The sequence below is a fragment of the Hylaeus volcanicus genome, chromosome 7, assembly GCF_026283585.1.
Source record: "Hylaeus volcanicus isolate JK05 chromosome 7, UHH_iyHylVolc1.0_haploid, whole genome shotgun sequence".
In the NCBI taxonomy this organism is placed as follows: domain Eukaryota; kingdom Metazoa; phylum Arthropoda; class Insecta; order Hymenoptera; family Colletidae; genus Hylaeus; species Hylaeus volcanicus.
In genome coordinates, this window is record NC_071982.1 from 20,135,181 (window position 1) to 20,154,630 (window position 19,450).

The following is a 19,450-nucleotide window of genomic DNA, read 5'->3' on the forward strand; positions in this document are numbered from 1 at the left end:
GTTAGGAGGTAGATCGGATCTGTTACGAGATGTTAGAAGGTGTTAGGGTGTTGTGTTGTATTGTATTGATTAGTTTCGACTATGATTATACTTATTGTAAACTGTGAAAGAAACAGTCCTTGTTACTTGCAATATTAAAGCTTTGCTTTGTTTTATTGTATCCTTATACATAGCTCGAGTATATTAATAATCTATATTTATTTGTATTTATATATTTATATATATTCATCATATATTTATATTTATGTTCATATTTATATAATGGTATGTATATCTTTGTCGCATTATGTGTAGGCGTGGTATTACCCCTTGTCTGCTTTGTATGTATTCCTTCCAGTTTACATAAAATTTGTCATATGTGTGTGTATATGTATGTAACTGTGTGTAAATCGCGTTGTCCGCATATGCGTCTGTGCGCGTCTATTTATATACGTATATACAGTGTTTTTCGTTCTTAAATATTTCAATATAACATCATCAACCAATAATTTATTTTGCTTAAGCTACACATATGGGGATTTTCATATTTTCCATTCTCTTATCCCCTTTTAAGTATCATGCACTCGTTGTAAATCGTTTTCTCGATTCTTACGTACGATTTCATATGTTCACAATATTTCTCGTAGCTCTCTCATACTTTCACTCACCCTCTCACTCACACACGCTCGTCATCTTCTTTCTTTTTTTATTAGTTAACACGATGTCTCACTCGTTGAACAGCTCTCGAAGACTAAGGACACCCAAAGCGGATCACAGTCTGTCTCTGCACTCGTCAAATCTTAGCTAATTTCACGGAAAAACAAACGGAATGAATATACGGATTACAGGTGGCATGCAAACATCTCTGTTTCGTCACGGTTCATCGCTGGCTCCAGTGTTCGACAAAAGACTAACAGAGGAAATTGTATATTTAATCTTACCCTAATCATTTCTCGACTGTGTCCCGTAAAAAGTGCTTATACCACATAATTCGAAAATTAATTATGGTACAATCGTATATTACTAAACTGTATAATTTGTTACCGAGCAATCGCCATTGCTCATTGTCGAGACTGTTATTTTAGTTGAACTATATATCTACGTAGTGAACTGTGAACAGTATAGATCCTTCGAGAATTTCGATTTTGTATGTTTGCCACGTTTTACAAATATGAAAGATTGCGTTTAAAGGCTTAACTAAGACTGATTAACGTGTAAATCTAGCTTATATGGAAATAGAATTAATTTAACGTTGAAGAATTTTGCTCGGAATCTATCGTTTAGGTTTCAATATTTCTTTTTTTTCCGTTTAATATTTACACATCAAGATATCGAGCGATTCGGGGCTTTCGAATTAAAAGAAGTAATAAGAAATTTTTTTTGGACGCAATTTTGTGGAATTTTGATCGATTAATATCAAAGATTCCCCATCCGTTAAATGTTTGGATTTAAATGCCATAATTGTCAAGCCTTACAAGAAAAGTGACTATAGCGCGAAAGGATTGTCTGGAAAACGAATATCCGGTCATCGTTTGACTTTCATTTAAAATGTGATCGAAGATTTTTCGAATTACGAGTTAATGGTTATATTATCGTTTGCTATACTTGGAATATTGTGCCTAAGTACAATGATAACGTGTGTGTATAATCGTGTTTAAATTTTGCACAAGTTAATATTCGAGACGTTAACGTCGATTGCAATATGTTGATTTTCAAAGCCTTTAAGTTTTTCTCTTATCTCTTATCATATAATGGTAGCATCATCGAACAGAGTGATCAACGAGACAAGCAAAATAGGGTATAGAATTAATTAATTGGTCATCCTTGACATTGTCTAAACTAAAATATACTATCAAATAAGGTACTCGAGGCTTTCACAGCTCGATTAACAGACTTGGTTAGCATCAACCATGAAATGGTATTGAAAATTTGATAATCACCCTTTTTTGTCTGACGATAAAAAATGATATGCAGAATACAGTGCATGGAGATATGGGCGAAATTGTAATGAATTATTATTCGAATAAAATTTTGCCCATTTCCGATCGTACGTCGACATTAATAATACGCACCAATTCATTCGTTGGTTATCGCGTTATATAAACTGGGAAAAATTGTATAAAAAACGTTGACGATCGCTCGTAAAAAAGGCAACGACTTTGACGGAGAAAAATGGAAATAGAAATGTTTCGAAGGCTTTTCAGCTGTAAAATCGTAAAATGGCAGTTTTTGTCGGTCGGTCCATTCGCTAATCTACTCTCCGCGGTGGCAGTTATGTTCTTTGTTTTTCAACGTCTCTCGAGTCCTAAGCTAATTGAATAAATATTGGAAGAAAGTATTCCTAGGCTAGTATCGTCTCGTTGCGACAATTCTCGCGCTTCGTCGCCTGATAGGCCTTGCCAATAAAGCATCAATAACTACGGACACATCCTTGTCATCAACTTGATACCGAAATAGGTTCGTTTTGAAACGTATCGATCACCTAGATCGCTTATTTAGAAAGAATGTCGTTTGAACGATAGAAGAGATATAGATGTATAAAAGTATGGATATTGAAAATATTAAAGATAAACGTGTAATATGAAGGTATGGAAATGAAAGCAGTTTATCGGTATCAATTTAGGGAGGAGTGTCGCACTTAACGATTAGTTTAACCTTTTTAACTAGCTTGCGATTGTATCACTGGAGCACCTCTATGCAGTACCGAAGCAGGTCGAGATTTCCGACCACCGGTAGTCGTCGAGAGATTGGCTGGCGGTTGTTGCAGCTGCTGTTGAGCTATTTGTTGAGCTATCGCTGAATCCCTCTTTGGTACTTCCGGTGGCGATTGCAGCACGTCCATATACTCGCGAATTAAATTCGCTATTTGATGTGCCTGAAATGAAATTACGCGACCGTATAAATGATGATATCGAATACGTTTCCGTCGTATTTGAGAAACAACAGCCTTAGAATAATTACCTGGGATGTCGTTAAGATCACTTTGCTCTGTTTCTTATCGGTACCGGTGATAATCATCAAACAACTAACAGCTGGGCTATAACTGAGAATACTGCTGTATTCGTAGGTACAAAGAGCGTTTCTGGAGCGATGTTCCAGAAGGTGAAGACCTTGTTGATCGACGGCCAACCAAAGAACGCGGGGCCAGTTCGACGTAAACGATTGCATCACGTCGAATATCGTGGCCCTGTGCAGCGGCCACGACTGAATTAAATTTAAGAAAGACTTCTTTGCTTCGGGCGGTGTCATCCCTCTTAGGGATTGGTGGTGTTGGAAAACACCTTCCACGCACAAATTTGGTACCAGTCTCGCGGGTAGGCAGTGGCTCGATATAGTGCGATAATCGAGGTCCGACACGGTATCTTCGCAATCACCTAGCTCTAATTGAGCTTGCAAGGCTGTCAGCATCATCTGAAAAACATATCGTTTAACCACGTCGTCCTACGTTTATTTAAACTGCTGTCTGATCCGCAGTATACAGGGCGCATCCTAACATGTGGTATCTACTTCAGCGTTTACCGAAGTAGGTCCTTCGCGTTAGTGTGCGCCCTGTATCGAACGAGTTTAACGAAGTTTACAGACGGAAAGAAAATTATTTACAGCTTCCTTCTCGGTGATAGGGAACCGATCAGCGCGCAAGTCGTGCAGCACTTGATGGTACAATAACTCCTTCTCTACGGGATCGTCGAGGTTCATGTACTGATCGAGGAACAAATGTTTCTTAAATAGGAAAAAGTGATGTGCGTGTTTTCGTTGCGATTGGTTCTGCTGTGCGTTCGCTGTTCTGTAACGTTCCCATTTCGACATCACGTCAGCGATTTTCTCTTCTGGTATCAGCGCTCGCTCGGTTGGACCTAGGACTTCGTAGATAGCGTAACCTATAAATCATAATTTCGAGAATTAACTACAGCAGACGCGTAGCTACAATTCACGCGATAAAATAATAATCTTACCCAGTGCAGTTTCTTCCAGACCGATCTTGGCTTTGATGATCTCCATGACATCCCTAGCCGTCGCCGATGGATGAAATTCCACGGCGTGATACTGGCCATCCATGAAATGGAATCTCGCGTAAATAGGCCTACGGTTAATTGTGCACATTATCTCTTCCCTGCTCGGTGGCCATTGCCTTCTCCTCGTGCCCTGCGTCTTGCAAAGGCACTTTTCAGCGAATCGGGCGTACTTCCCCTCCTCCGTCACATAATCGCTGGCGCAACGCTTCAAGTGCGCTATCAAATACTTTCGAATGACCTTCTGAGGCGGAAGAATCACGGAACAGGCTAGAGAGAGCAGCGCCCAATGCCTGAGATTCACCCGACTATTAGGATCGGGGTGATCGGTGGTTTGTTTGATCAACTGTAGATACAATTCGCCCAACAAGTTCTCTTTTCTTATGCATCGTTCCATCACCGTTTGTATCAGGTTCACGTGCTCGTCCTCGACCCTTCGAACCGTGTCTCCATTTTGTCCTAGTCCAGCATACGTTAGAATCAATTGGAATACGCTGAGGGACATCTGCTCGTCTGGGTCGGGTAGCTTCGAAAGGCTCTGTGGTATTGCTTGTCTGCTGAACGCCCAATACGCGTACGGGAATCCCTTGTAGGTTTCACCGTGATCCGTTGCGCTGCCGTGCTCTTGCCTAAGCTTTTCTATTCTGTGCTTCGATAGCCGTCTAAGGGTATTCCTGAGGAAACCACCGCCAGAGTCTTGAGGTTTTCTTAGGATTTCCGCATCGACTAGCGTCCTTCGACAGTTAACTAAGTTATGGTAAAGTCTAATTCGATCCTCGTTAGTGATACACTTGAGCTTCTTAGTGGGAACCTCGTTTTCCGTGATCCATGCAGCCAGCGCTGGACAGTAACTAACGATCAGACTACCTATCTCGTTTTTCTGCGCAGTTTCGAATACGAAGCACTTGTGCGAACTGTCAGGATTGTGACGAAGCAGGGACAAAGTGATGAAGCAGTCGCTGGGGTCCAACATGATGCTCTCCACGTCTTGATACCGATATTCTGACAAAACGAACTTGTCGTCGGGTTTAATGAGCATCAATCCCTCGGAGTTGATGCCTAAGATCAGTTGGTTGCCGTACGACCAGTAACCCCGATAAGTAACGTTGAACATCGTCGTGCCGTAAAGTGGGTATTGCATCACACACGATAGATACAATACTTTGGCTGCCAATTCCTTGCGACCGGCGCCGTACTGTCTATGCGCTTGAGCTATTATCGGCACCCAAACGTCATCGCCGCGGGCTCGACTTATTCGATAAGGCAAAAAGCTATCGACCTCGCTGTAGTAATCTAGGCGATCGTTATCTTTCGGATCTCCCAGAGCGACTTGGGCTTGCAGACCTGCCAATTGGAGCGCGACCTTCTCGGATACTGGAAAGTCGTCGCACTGGAAAATAAAACGTTGAAATTTTGAGATTTGAATTTACCTTGGAAAGTCGCGATGAATATTCTTTAAACTCTACGTAGATATACCTTAACAACATTATATACTGCTTGAGCGTATAGCATGTTCACTTCAACAGGATCTTGAGATATTTCTCGAGTGTTTCGGAATAGCCTGCGTTTGAAGACGAATCGATTATCGCCGCTGCCTAATGTAGCATTATTACTTCGTCTCAATGTCGAGAACGTCGATTGCGCAGTGTTCAGCTTGCATTGTTTCCTGAATACACAGAATTAAATGAATTAGAAACAACATTCCCGATATAATATTTGTTAAATAGTGAAGTATAGCGACACGTACATTTCCCAAGCAGCTATTACGTCGTACAAATAGTCGTGCGCGCGAACGTGCTCTTCGCCGTCCGGTCTGCTTTGGTAAATTGCCCAACCTTCCAACGATCGAAGACCCAATTTTTCACCTAACTTAGCAACCGCGTCAGAGGCAGTGTCGGTCGGATGCACATCGATCGCTTTGGTTCTTCCGTCCAGGAAGAAGAACCGGCAAACTATAGTGCCCAATCGTCTCATGGCAGCGATCTCCACCGTCGACGGTGGATGCTGTCTGCACGAGGCTTTCATATTCTTGCAGTTATCCACGCACCATTGAACGTACTGTCTCAGTTTCCCTTCCAGAGCCAAGTTCTTTCGCAGGAAGGACACGAAGTACTTGTAGAGCAGTTTGCTGGGTTGGAAGGCAACGATCGCCAGACACAGTAATAACCAGACTCGTTCCGCCCATTCTGGGTTAGGATTGTTCGTCGCCTGACGCATGCACTGCACGAAAACCTCGTCCCTCAGCTCTTCGCGTTCAATACCGTAACCGATTATGCTCTGAATCGTTGCGATCTCTTGATCCAGTTTCATCTCTCCTCTTGTATATTTACAGAGATCCTGAAAGTAAAGGAAAATAGTATTAAGATCATTCGAGAATCCATGCGATAAGGTTTAACCATGATACCGGTTGCTCACCCTAAAGACTGAACATGCCACGTTAACGTTATCGGGATCGTACATGTGAATGTGAGAATTTGGAATGGTGGAACCTTTGTAGTACGTGACCATTTCGTACTTTGGAATATACTCCACGCTCTTGCCGCGCGATTTTCTGGTGAGCGTGGCCATTATCGTCCCCTCGGGAGATCTTTCGTGGCTGTTGAAGTAATTCTGTGCGAATTCTACTATGTCGTGATAAGTCACTTCGTTATCGGGTTCCTTTTTGTCCTCTAATTCCTGAAGCTTGCGCTCTACTCTGCATTTCCGTCTTTGCTCGCGTTCAACGGGCGGTTGTTGAGATTGTTGCTGTTGCTGTTGCTGCTGATGTTGTTCGTGACCGTTCTGTTGCTGCTGAGGCACCAGTTGATGATGATTGTGGTGCAAATGGTGACCGTTCGAGTTCCTAGATTCTGGCCTGGAAGGAGGACTGCCAGCGATCTGTTCCTTGATTATCTTGTTGTTTGGCACCGGTGGAGGCGATCCACAGGATTCTCCGTTCACCAATGATCCAGAGCTACCGTTCATTACGATGGGACTACTGGGACTGTTCTCCTCTCGAGGCAACACGGATTCGTAAATTGGTTCTCCGTTGTCGGTGGAGGAATCTCCGTTCATTGCTATGGGCGGAGCGGGTGGCGGTGGAGGTGGAGGAGGTTCGGTAGGTTCGGGAAGACTAGGCTGACCAAGCTTGCCGCTGTTACCACAGGCTAGCCTTTGCTGCGATTGTGACATTTGCTGTGGCGTTAATGGTGGTTCCTGACCATTGGGAGTGTTCGCTTTGGATTCGGACTTGGAGTTCATCTCCAATTCTTGCTGTATCACAGTCTCCAGTTCCACGTCAAGGTCTTCCACCAGTTCGTCCATTTGTTCGCCGATCTCCTCGATGATCTGATTACCCTTCGTCGACTGAACATCGGACAGAAACGAGAACAAGTTGTCCAAGTCCACCGACTGCAAATCTGAAGCAGCCATCTTGGAGTTCATCTGTTCCGCCATCTGCGATAACGCGGCAATCTCTTCTTGCGCCTTCCTGTAAAATTGAGCAAGGTTACCAATACCCTAGACTAAAACCCATCACGTTGGTTTTAGTGTTAAGCGTAGAGATTAGTCAGGGAAGTACGGGGCGCGTGCTGATGCGCATTATGCGGCATTAAACTTTGCATCTACGTTAAGAGCAGTTACTCGCAGAGCTCATCATGCGGCAGAGGGTTTTAATTCGCCGCTCGAACTACTGACCAACTTACCCAGGCTCCATTCCGACAATACCATTGTACTGTGCGCTACAAGAGACACAAATGGAAACGCTATTAACGCACAAACGAACGATCGTCCCAAGTGAACGCCACTGCACTTCGTATACTGAAATACGTATTATAAGATTATAGGAGTAGCTGGTTGCGCCTTACCTCTGGCTCTCTTCCAGTGCTTTCTTGTCTTCCATTAGTCTCCTCTCTTCCTCTTGTCGCTCTCTCTTCCTCATTTCTTCGTCCACTCGCCTCATTTCCCTCAGGGCTGCCGCCACTTCCCTAGCAAAGACGCCGCGCAGGTGACTCTGTATGACAATAGCTGCTCTACGCTTTCTGATGAACATGATTCTCAGCTTCCAGCCTCGATAAGCATGCTGTACTTTCAACGCTGCCTCTCTTACGCGTTTGTACTCTACGTAGAAAAATAATTCATCGGATGGATGCTTGTTACACGAGTTTTAAAAGATATAATTGGACTTTAAAGACGAGTAACATACCCTTTCGATCGACATAGCCCCTCCATATTTTCTGTATCATCATGGCATTGCTGGTAACCATTTGGTTCCTGGAGTCTTCCAGAGGTTCGTGAACATAGCTCCTAAGAAACACTTTGCTCTTGCCTATTTGCCACTCGGTCTCGGGTATACCTTGGCTACTGATCAGGCACTTGACAGCTTCGATCTCCTGTCCTGGAGGAGACAAACGAGCCTTGTCCAGGCACCGGTACCTAGCGACGAAGTCGTGAAAGGCCATGTGTATAGGGAAGCCTTCCTTTCTAATCCGAATTATGTCCAGCATGCCCAAGTACTTTAGCTGATCGAGCACCAGCTTCTCGTCGTAGTGGTTCGCTATCTTCTGCATATTGGGCTTTATGCATCTCGCGTACCAAGGAGTCGTGGCTTGCAGGACGTCTACCAGCGCCTGCAGCTGATGCCTGAACGAGTCGCAAAGCGTTGGCTTGCCTTTGGACGTTCCACGGGACATTGTGGTCGTGTTACCGCTCGCGCGAGCCACCGTGCATCCCAACAGGTCCTGGTAGACGGTGATCTCTTGCACGAACTCGTTCGTGCTTCTCGACATGAAGTCGAAAAACACATCCTGCTGAACGTCGCGGTTCTTGTCCACGAAACCCTCGACGGTGTACGTCACGCAGCCCGCGTAATGCTTCACCCCGAACTCCTTTTCCCACTTTCGTCGATCGTCGCCTTTCACGTAGCACGGATGGTTCTCGAATTCAGCGTGCAAATTAGTCAGATACGCTAGGTCGGAGCCCTTCGGCATATGGCACTGCTCGGTCAGTAACTTAAGAACACATCGTGGAGGTTTCTCGATTAATTCCAGGCACATGGTGTTGTCTGTGAAGGTGATATGGGAGTATTGGATCTCTTCTTGACGGTACTGAAATTCGAAACGTTCCACGCGTTACGGTAATTTACTTCATCGTGGGGGTTGGCGTGCCTTTTAACCCTTTGGTGGAAATTTTGTTGCTCAACCGGTGGAGCCATCGACAAATAAAAAATGTTCCAAGAAGTTCGTGGCGTTTTGTCGCTAGATGGATTTAACATTAAATTGAACTCTTACTAGCTACGCGACGAGAGTTTCGTCCCACCAGTTGATCTACAAAGCCTGTCACACGGCCCAACTACCAGAAACTACTTACGAGCTCTTGCTCCAACGCGAACACATAGTGATTGAAAAACTTGTGGAGCTTCTCGTTGGTGTAATTGATACACAGTTGCTCGAAGCTGTTCACGGCGAAGTTCTCGAAGCCGAATATATCCAGGACGCCGAGGAATCTCGAGCTATCTTGACCGGGATTCGTGCAATTGTTGATGTGGTTGATGAGCCAGGCGAACGCCCTCGAGTACAGCGCTTTCGCCATCGCGTGTCTATTTTCCCTGGCTTCCTGTACCTTCAGCGGTATCTCCGTGATGTTTCCCCGCACGTTTATCTGCCGTATCAGCACCACCTTCGTGAGATCCTCTACCTGCAGCCCCAGCAAAGGAGCCACCGTTCCAACGATCTCGAGATCCTCGGTGGTCAGCTCGCACCTCTCACCGTCCACGTCCTCGAAGCTCAAGTTTCCCAGCCAGAGGATGGCGGACAGAACTCTGAAAATTCCCTCGCACATCTCTGGAGCGACCTGAGACAATATTTGTGTATTTTAAAATGCTGGCGTATAGTAACAGAAATAATTTTTTAGGTGAATCGAATTTAACACGTTGAGCGGGGCCGAACATTGAACATTAAGAAACATTGGTTCTATAATACCAGCGCTTTTAAGCGGCTCGCGTGGCCTGCCAAGAATTTCCTTGACACTTTATCTACCGGGCTATTTAGAAACAGTCTTTAATTAAAAAAAGAATTTTCTACAGCAGCATATGACAATCTAGGCTGACGATAATTCTTTCATACTGTTACTGTAACACGGTAAATAAATTCGAATAACTAAATACTGCAATTAAAAAGCCTTTAAACAGGCTTCCGGTAAATACAGTGTTAAAAATCGGTGAGGCGCTCAAGGTGTGTTAACAGTGATCTAGTTTCAGGAGTTAGCCGAGTCTCGACTACCTGAAGCACGTTGAACGCGAGCCTAAGGGCATCCAGCTTCTTGGAGTCGGAGATCCCGTCGATCTTGACGCAACCGGACTGATTGAGATACTTGTAGTGGCTCGCTGGCATCAATTTATACTGCTCGGCGAATTCCTTGTCCCTCGTGCCAGCCTCGACCAGCTGATAGAACACATGGTAGTTTCTCTCCCCGGTGCTCTGAAAGGTTATACGGCTCTGCTCCAGCAGGTAATCCTGGATGATGCAACCCTTGATCATCCACTTGCTGTCGAAGCACACTTGCATGAACTTTCCGAACCGCGAGCTGTTGTCGTTCCTCACCGTCTTCGCGTTACCTGGTCCAAACGAATAAAAGAATTAAATAGGATAAAAAGTTTCGCTTGAAAATATTCAAGTAATAACGTAAATTGTTCACGGCGGAAGCACGGCTCCGAATATCCCGTTTCTGTGTTTTCCTTAAGGGGCCCGCGAACCGTGCAATTTTTTACGATATCCCTTAAATCTTTCTTCTTCGATGACCCAGTTTTCACCCCTCGTTTCTGCATTTAACACCTGACTCCGCTCTCGGCCTCTCGACTCCGAGTAATGAATTCCCTTTTATTTTTAAATGCCATTAAGAAATAGGGTTCATCGACCCGTTTCACGCGACCAGCCTGTTTATGTTCGCCTACTTTCGAAGCCCGGCTTTTCGACACTGGCTCGAAGAATCTCTCGTTCGTTCGAAACAGTGGCGACCGGGGTCTTTGTCATTGCGGACAATCGAAGGGAAGCGACGATGGTTGAAGAAAGAGTTAGCAGAGAGAGAGAGTCAATAAATTAGTAGTAAATTAGAAGAAATCGTTACGCTTTACTTTACTTTTATTTTTATTTGATAACGAAATCACAGTTGAACGTACCGAATGCCTCGAGAATGGTGTTGGCCTCCAGAATCTGCTGTTCCACCCACGTGTCCACGTTGCTGGTTACCGAACATAGATACTGGAGAATAAATTTCGTGGTCTCGGTCTTTCCGGCCCCACTTTCGCCGGATATCACGCAGGACTGATTGCTCTCCGTGTCCTGGAGCGACCTGTACGCAGCCTCGGCCAAGGCGAACACGTGTGGCTCCAAGGAGCCCATTTTCTGTCCATGGTATCGATTCACGTACTCCTGATGGTCACAAGAGCAACATTCTTTAACAAATTCATTAAATCATTAAACTGAATTCATCGTGGTGCCTTTCAGACCTCGGATAATATTATAATCATCTTTTTTGAGGATTCCATTTGGACCCTCGATTATTTTATTTATAAAAAAAAAAGATAGTACGTAAACCGATACAGTATTATCTGTACATAAGCAACTTTTCCCATGTTTTTGTTTCGAGTCAAATGAGGGATCCGACAATTCGTTCGATTTTACTAGTGCTGAAGTGAGAAAGCATCATCTATCATTCTCCGATAAATAATGCCTGTACTCGAGCGATCAGTTTATAGTTCGCCGCTACACCGAACCCCCTGTTTTGTCGACGGGTTTCTCCTCGTCACGCTCGGATACAAAGTCAAGCAGAATAGCCATAGCCAAATAGTATACCTCCCTCGAAATAATAAAATAATTCGTCGCTCCCGACCGAGTTGCTTATTTCCAGACAAACTGTACAATTATCAATGAAAAAGTCCGCAAGATGGCCGATTAATTATCCAAGCAAGACGGACCCGGAGTACCGTCGCGACAGGGGTCACTTAGCGGGAATAAACGCTACGTGTAAACCCGTTCTATCTGAAATTGAACTATCGATGCGCAACGCCTTTCGCAAGCCGTGATACAATCTCCCAAGGGAATCGGTAAATGAAAGGGGCCGATGAAAGGGGCCGATGAAACGCGGCCGTGGAACGTCCTATCGAATGACGTTCGCAATTAATCGGGTTACTAGGGTCGGCGAGTCCACCCCCGCCCTTAATTCGAACCTTCTATTGGATCATCGGAATGTGTTTGTCGCGGCTGGCGCGCTTCGAGCGATAATTAAGGCTAACGGGACTCCCGAATGAATTTTCTGTCTTTGTTTAAGTGGAGATATTATTTCCACGCGTTTATATTCGATCATTCATCGTTGTGGTTCAACTAGAGTATTATCTGTTACTGCGTGATTAATTAACCTTCGAGGTTCTCCACCTTGGTCTCCGTTGCAACTGATTTGTATGGTGTACAATCTAACAATAAGTCCTAACCCGATGGTGTAAAGTGCGTGTATACTATTCTTCTAACGCGTTACAGATGGATAATTAAATAATTGTAGGAGAATAACTATAAGCAAAATTGTTCAGCTGGGAATGTTAGATGCATTCAGGATTTAGAAACTTATGAACAGGCTCGCGGATCTTTATGCAAAATAAAATCCTCGCGAACGTGCTTACAAAAATCGAACATAAATAACGCGAACTTTAATTTCAATCTTTATTATATTTTTTCATATTGTTTGCATTTCGTTTCTGGTTTTTGCACATTCAAATTTCCAATAAATGCACAAAGATCCGCAGTCTACTTATGAATAATCGACCATAGGGGCGCCGAATTATTTCCCGCGCCTAGCAGTAACAACAAACGACCAAGAAACCAATTCTAGCTTGTTCCTAACGACCAGAAGAGAAAAGAGACTATGCATCATTTATCGAGATACCGACTGAAAGTTCTATAATTTTTTAACAGTGGGAAACTTCGAACTGGTTTCGACTCGCTCCCGACCTCGTGCACCTATGCATTATGCAGGCTCGCACCCAAGCCCGGTTCTCTGTGGCCGCGGCCAGACCCGAGCGAAGTAGTGCAACCCAGTTTCGCGTCAGACGTCCCCTGCGCAACTGCGAGCGCAGAGAGCGTTAATCCCGCTAAACCCTCGACGACTCGTGAAAATTCATCGAGAGGCTTGATCCATTTCCATGAACCGTCCACGAGCAACGACGTTCTCGGAACGCTCCGGGCTCGTGCGCGCATGCAAATCTTATCGCCGAGAACCTCGGCGAAAAGCCGCGTTTACAACCCTCTCGACTACTTCGTCCGGATCGCCGTGTTACCGTGTCGGCTTCGCTTCCTCCCTGCGCCGTCAGAGGGCGCAGAGACCTACTATAACGATGCGGAAGGAATTCGGGTAGAGTTCGTTGGTCGGAAGTTGGCCAGCTAGTTCGATTGGCCGAATTGGTCGCACCTGCGAAGCTAGAGGCACTCTGGGTCTGGGAGACTCTCTGGGAGATCAATTGAGAGGGGAATAGTACCCATTGATGTACAGTCGGTCCCGTAACTATTCGTACCCTCTATTGGACACATTTGGACACGTTTGTCTAAATTAAATGGCAAGCTTAATATTTCCAAATGAATCTTTCATAATGAATATGTACACGAATGAACTCTACGCGTGTATCTATTTATAATGAAAAATTGATATGGAAACATCGAATTTGTTATTTAATCTGGACAAATTTCTTTAACCCTTTGCACTCGTGTACATGAATAGTTACGCGAATGAACTCTACGCATGTATCTATATATAATGAAAAATTGATATGGAAACATCAAACTTGTTATTTAATTTGGACAAATTTCTTTAACCCTTTGCACTCGTGTACATGAATAGTTACACGAATGAACTTTACGCGTGTATCTATATATAATGAAAAATTGATATGGAAACATCAAACTTGTTATTTAATCTGGACAAATTTCTTTAACCCTTTGCACTCGAAGCCTGTTTTCGGTATCTATCAGCAACTCGAGATGTTTCTTAGCGTTCTATTGCCATGAATTCTAAGCTATCTAGATTTGAGAATAAGGTCACCTTTACCTACACCGACAATCGTTTTACTGATACGTCGATTTTATTGATACGTCGAGCTCCGAGGAAAATGGGGTATTGCGAACTAAAAACTTTGGATATTGTAGATTTGCTGCGTGAAACCTAATCACGCCTCTCGAGTCACCTCTCGAGCGCAAAGGGTTGATAAACGTAGATTAATTTCCCTGTCCTTCTGTGCCTTCGGTTCGTAGGTGCAAACCATAGTCCACCTAACCTGATATTCGACGATTCGACTAACCTAACCTACGCATCCCCGCGACATCTTCATTTACTACAAACGCTTCCTAATCCACGAAACAGTCCAGATAAAGCTCGAGTTCAAAAGTAATGGAATAAGTTCACGCGAACCGTCACTCTCTGCACGCGTGCTCTCCATTCCCCGCGAGCTCGACGGGAGTCATTTGGATTGCTCTGCAAACGTTGGTTACCAGGGAGAATTAGCCGGGATGAAAATTGCGTAATTCTCTGGGAACTACGTGACGCATTTTTTTTTGTTTGTTTATGCACTCCGGAGATTTCGAGATAACCTTCCCAGCGCTCGGAGGCCGTTCTTTTATTCCGGGAAAAGGGAAACGAGTGGCCATAGGGACGAGTCCAGTCACGCACAAACGGTACGACCATATCGCCTTTCTAGATATGACGCTCCTTATTTGGGATGCGTATTACGTCTGGGAGTAGGACATCCATTATTCGATACGTTGCCCAGAAGTACCGCAAAAAGAGAAAAGCATTAAAAGTCCATCACGAGATGTAAATATTATTTACGTAATCGGATCTGTATCGCGTTTTGTTTTACTGGATTATCGATACTCGATAATTAATTGGAAATTAATTTTGTGCTATCGAGTGGAGACTCTGGTGAGTCGGTACCACGGCGTAAATATTTCTACTCGAACTAGAGTTACAAAAAACAAATGAATAAATAACAAAGATCGAATACGAGGGCTTGGAATTATTACGTCTAAGATGATTCGAGGATCTAAGCTCCGAGCGGTCTGCGAAGAGCTCTTCCATCGACTACTTTCGAAAAGGAATTATCTCCTGTCGTGTTTACGGTAGCGATAAACCGAACCGCAGCCTGAAATTCTTGAGAAAACAAATGACGAGGCTAAAAATATCGCGTTGCAACGAAATCCAGGTGGCCGTCGTACGGAAGTCTCTTAGGTATCTTATCTGGCCCTGTTCGAGGGGATACATCCGGTCCCAGCGAACGGATGGAGTTGACCCGCGTTTCTTCGGTGATTGTTTTTTTTTTACAGGCCATATACGTCAACCGCGAGCGATGTTTGAACAGCTCTCGCGACGCTATCTAACTTTTATTGCGGGAATCGACCGTTCGGAAAAAGCGCAGCTGGCGTCGAAAATGAAATCTGTGAAATACGAGCGTCATCCGTCAGTCTCGGCCGCTACATAAAAATCCTCCGATCGCGCGAGCGGCGCAGAAGTGGAACCCGAAAGCTGACTAGAAATTGACGCGGAAAAAAATACACGTTGAAAACATAACAATTTCGATTCTCACGGATGAAACAACGCTACCACTTCCGCGATCTCTTCGCTGAGAGTGATCAGAGTGAAATGGGACACGAAACGTAATAGTACATCCAGAATAATATCCGGAATTCGAAGAATTCCAGCGTTCTTTGATTCGTTGCTCCTTTGTAAAGTTAAAGAAGTGATAAACAACCTCTCGATGCTCGTCCGAGAGTATCGGATTGTTTTCCGAGACCTCGACCACCTGTGACGCACGAATCTCGTTCGAAAAACAATCTTTCCCATTCGAACGGCGCAAGAGAAACGTTACGAGGGAAAACAGCCGCGTGAAAGGGGCGTTTTATAGAGGCGCGTTACGAATGTTTTGATACCAGAGAAACGGAGCCAGTGTCCCCGTTTATTCCTCCAGCTGCGACTGCGAGATCAACGCACGGTTCGCCGACTAGAGGCCACGGCTCGTGCCGGAACACACGGGGTGCTTACGACCCCTCTTCTTCGGAGTCGTTGCCCGACGACGCGCAAAGGTGAACAGAACGAGGTTGCGAGAGCTGGGAGGCGGTAAACGGGGATAATTTTCCACGGCTCGTTCCTTGGGTGGTTCGCTGGGGCGTTGATTAAGATCTCAAGTTCGATCGATCGATCGATCGATCCCTATCGATGATCGCGGGCGGAAACCACCGCCTAATTTCGCGTGCGCTTCGAGGGAGATGTATTAGAGAAAGTGTGAGCAAGTTGGATAAAAATTTTATCGATGAAAGTCAGAAATTGTTCTATTTAAAAATGTACGACGAAAACTTGATAATTGATAAGTGTGCTCCAGTATGGAAGTTGGTTCATTTTGTTATGATTTTGAGGTAGGACATTTTTGTATGATTTTCAGGAAAATTTGAAAAAATCGAGCTACCTCCTTAGTGCATAAATATTCCCCTCTATTGAAGGAACCCATCTATTGAAGAAACCCATCTATTGAAGAAATTTGTTTAAATTAAATGGTAAGTTTGATGTTCCCGAGCGTACGTTTGTATAAATACGTTGATGCGTATATAAGTATACACATGTGTAAGCTTGTTCACATAGATATTTATTTATAACGAAAAATTCGTTTGGTGATATCAAGACTATTATTTAATTTAGTCAAACTTCTTCGATAGACATACGGACGAATATTTATGGGATTTACTTGTTAGTAATCACACCTGCGTAAGGTGCGACGGTGAGCTACACGCTGGGAATATCGGGCCGTTTTATCGGGGTCACCCTGTTGTATCATTTTTCCTTTTCATTCGCAAATGTACCATTTTGCTTTTGTAACAGGAGGAGTGGCTCTCGCTGTAGCTGGTACGATACAGGTCATCGAATAATTACTCGCTTCTGCGTTTACGTCACGGTGATCCCTATTACAGAGGCTAATGTGTGTCCGAAGAAGAATGTACAGTAACTGTTTAACTGTCGTTAAAAAAAGAAATTAGAGATTTCCGTGGAACGAAGGTTTTCTATGGAAAGAAAAAAAAAAAATGGAGCGGTGCATTTGCTGATCAGGTCAACCAGAGAAATGGCCGCGGTGCAGCTGGTACAGTTACCTGGACGATCGTCCGTGATGAAGCTCGCTCGGCTCATTACCTGGAAACACCCGGATCGATGATCGTCGGGGTAGAGACAGAACGCGAAGAGGACCGATACGGAATGAACAACGCCGAGATAAAAATGTTCCGACTCGTTGCCATTGCGGGCGCGCACGGACTAGAGGCTATCGAGACGCTCCAGTTCCTCCTGTTCAATAGGGACACGCCCGATAAATGACAGGTTCTTTCTTTGACTCGTCCGCGCTGCTCGTAGCCTTCGACAATAACGCGGAGTCTTGTAACGCGCGCGATTAAAAGCTTCGAAACGAAGAAAACCCGACACGCCAGAACGAAATCGTGCAGGTTATCCCGAAAGTCTCTTTCCTATGTACAATCCTACATATGCAATATTTTACGGTCAGTGTAACAAGTATTCGTACAGAAACCAATTCAAAAGAAAACTTCATGTAGTTATTTCATCAAGTTTAAGAGGAAGAAATAATTAACCAACGTTCCTACATATTTTTAGAATAGAATTCGCGCCGATCAAAGTTTTAAATTAACTTTCAGTATTAGCCTCTCCTTTCTTTTCTTATTAATTTTATTTTAAATTGATTGCTGTACGAATACTTATTACACTGTACGTTATATAACTGAATCGTGTATATCTAAGATCGTCTATTCGTATGAACACTGCCGCGCGAAATAATTGAACAGAAGGAACGTTCGGGACAATCTACCACAAGAGGGTACATGTACACGTCGCAACCCTAGGACAATTCTAGTCGCGTTTTGGGTATTCGCGTTGGGTTAGCCCAGGTGACACGCCACTGTCTGCCAACGTTGAATTACAAATCATCGAAGTGGAACGGCCAAGTTGTCCCCAGCGTGTGTCTGTTGTCTGTCGTTATCCATGATTCGTAGCGATCTCCTATTTCACAGGCTGGCTCGGAAATTGCGACGGGTCCGCGTTGGATCCATCGTCGACGATTAATCAGGGTGCGACAGCCTTCACGAGCCTCGATATTCGATTACCGCGAAATTATCCTTACATGCTGCCATTGGCTGAGAGTGCTAACTCGGTTTCCGAACTCTCGGTGCTCGGGGTAACGCGATCACCGCGTGGATCACGTTTCACCTAGTACCGTTTATCCTTCGATCCATTGCGCGACGATGATTTCTCGAGACTCTCGACGAAATTTTTGGCCGACTTCTGACGAATAACGAAGCATACGAGTAGATCTTTGACATCTCGGTCTCTTTAATGCTGGACATTGGATGGCAGTTCTCTCTGTGGCAACAGTGGACGCATCACGCGAGATTGGAGCGTATTCGTGCGTGCAAAGGCACGGAGAGCGTGTCACGGTCGTTGCAAGTTCGTAATAATTCTGCTCCAGCGCGGATCAAAGTGAAACTATCGCACAGGGTGACTCAGCTCAAAGGGAATGGCCAAGTATCTCCGGCACTTTTGGAGATCCTAAAAGCTGGTCAAGGCTAAAGATACACGGTTGAAAGTGTACGTGCGGGGTATTCGTGACGTGGGGACTATTTTTAGTTACACGCCGAATTCTTTTTTCGGACCTGAATCGCTTTTCAGTTCCGTCCAAGCCCTTCAACCGAAACAAACGAAAATACACGGAGCCAAAACGAGACCTTTCTTTCACTTCTCGTTGTAAAAGTTGTGGAAGATGATTCGTGTATATCGAAGATTGTATCGAGACTGGTGGAATAATGGAAGTTGGTTTTATATTTTAGCTCCATGTGTTTCTTTAGGGATGCTTTGAGAATTTCAGCTTTGAGAGCTTGAGCTTTGAGAATCCACGCGAATAGAGATTGGATAGTAGATGGTTTGACAAGCATTTCGAGGAGTCATTTTGAATTTTTCAGGGTACCACGATGGAGCTCCAGGTGGCCGGCCGACGAGAGGAAAGGACGAGGCTCCGAAGGCTCCAGGGCAACCACGACGAGTCTCCGAATCCGATGTGCGCTCCAGCCCGATCAATAACACGGGGCGTGCACCACGGCGAGCCACCCTTTTCCTTCTTGCCAGCCAGGGGTCCTCGGTTTGGTACCCCAGCTGACCTTCGAAGCCACCGATAGTTCCATCCGCTACTGTTCCATTTCTACTTTTCGTTATATTCCTCCCTTCGACTCCCTTTCTCGCCTTCCGCCCGGAACCGGCGAACAAGATCAACCGAGATTCTTGACGAAACGCGCCAACGCCCTTAGTGACTTCCGGAATGCCACGGAGAAGAAGTCTCCTCTGTTCCAAGAATTTTTATTTTGAATAAAATCACGAAAAAGAATTCCACTCGATTTTTCATTTAA

The 19,450-nt window shown here is 44.6% G+C and overlaps 1 protein-coding gene across 2 annotated transcripts in view; it reads right to left on the minus strand.

Annotated features, from left to right (window-relative positions):
- Positions 1-125: 125 nt before the first annotated feature.
- Positions 126-19,450, minus strand: part of LOC128880159 (myosin-I heavy chain) — a 39,416-nt gene continuing 20,091 nt past the window's right edge. Inside the window, exons 4-16 of one of the 2 annotated variants that reach the window (XM_054129925.1) lie at positions 11,143-11,395; positions 10,247-10,581; positions 9,336-9,818; positions 8,173-9,073; positions 7,835-8,087; positions 7,673-7,708; positions 6,405-7,458; positions 5,737-6,326; positions 5,466-5,655; positions 3,933-5,379; positions 3,580-3,857; positions 2,941-3,390; positions 126-2,854 (exon numbers count right to left, since the gene is read on the minus strand). In XM_054129925.1, the coding sequence (XP_053985900.1) occupies positions 2,639-2,854; positions 2,941-3,390; positions 3,580-3,857; positions 3,933-5,379; positions 5,466-5,655; positions 5,737-6,326; positions 6,405-7,458; positions 7,673-7,708; positions 7,835-8,087; positions 8,173-9,073; positions 9,336-9,818; positions 10,247-10,581; positions 11,143-11,395 (6,486 nt within the window). In that variant the 3' untranslated portion in view covers positions 126-2,638. Of the gene's footprint in view, positions 2,855-2,940; positions 3,391-3,561; positions 3,858-3,932; positions 5,380-5,465; positions 5,656-5,736; positions 6,327-6,404; positions 7,459-7,672; positions 7,709-7,834; positions 8,088-8,172; positions 9,074-9,335; positions 9,819-10,246; positions 10,582-11,142; positions 11,396-19,450 lie in introns of both variants that reach the window. The other variant, XM_054129924.1, reaches the window with a different exon arrangement.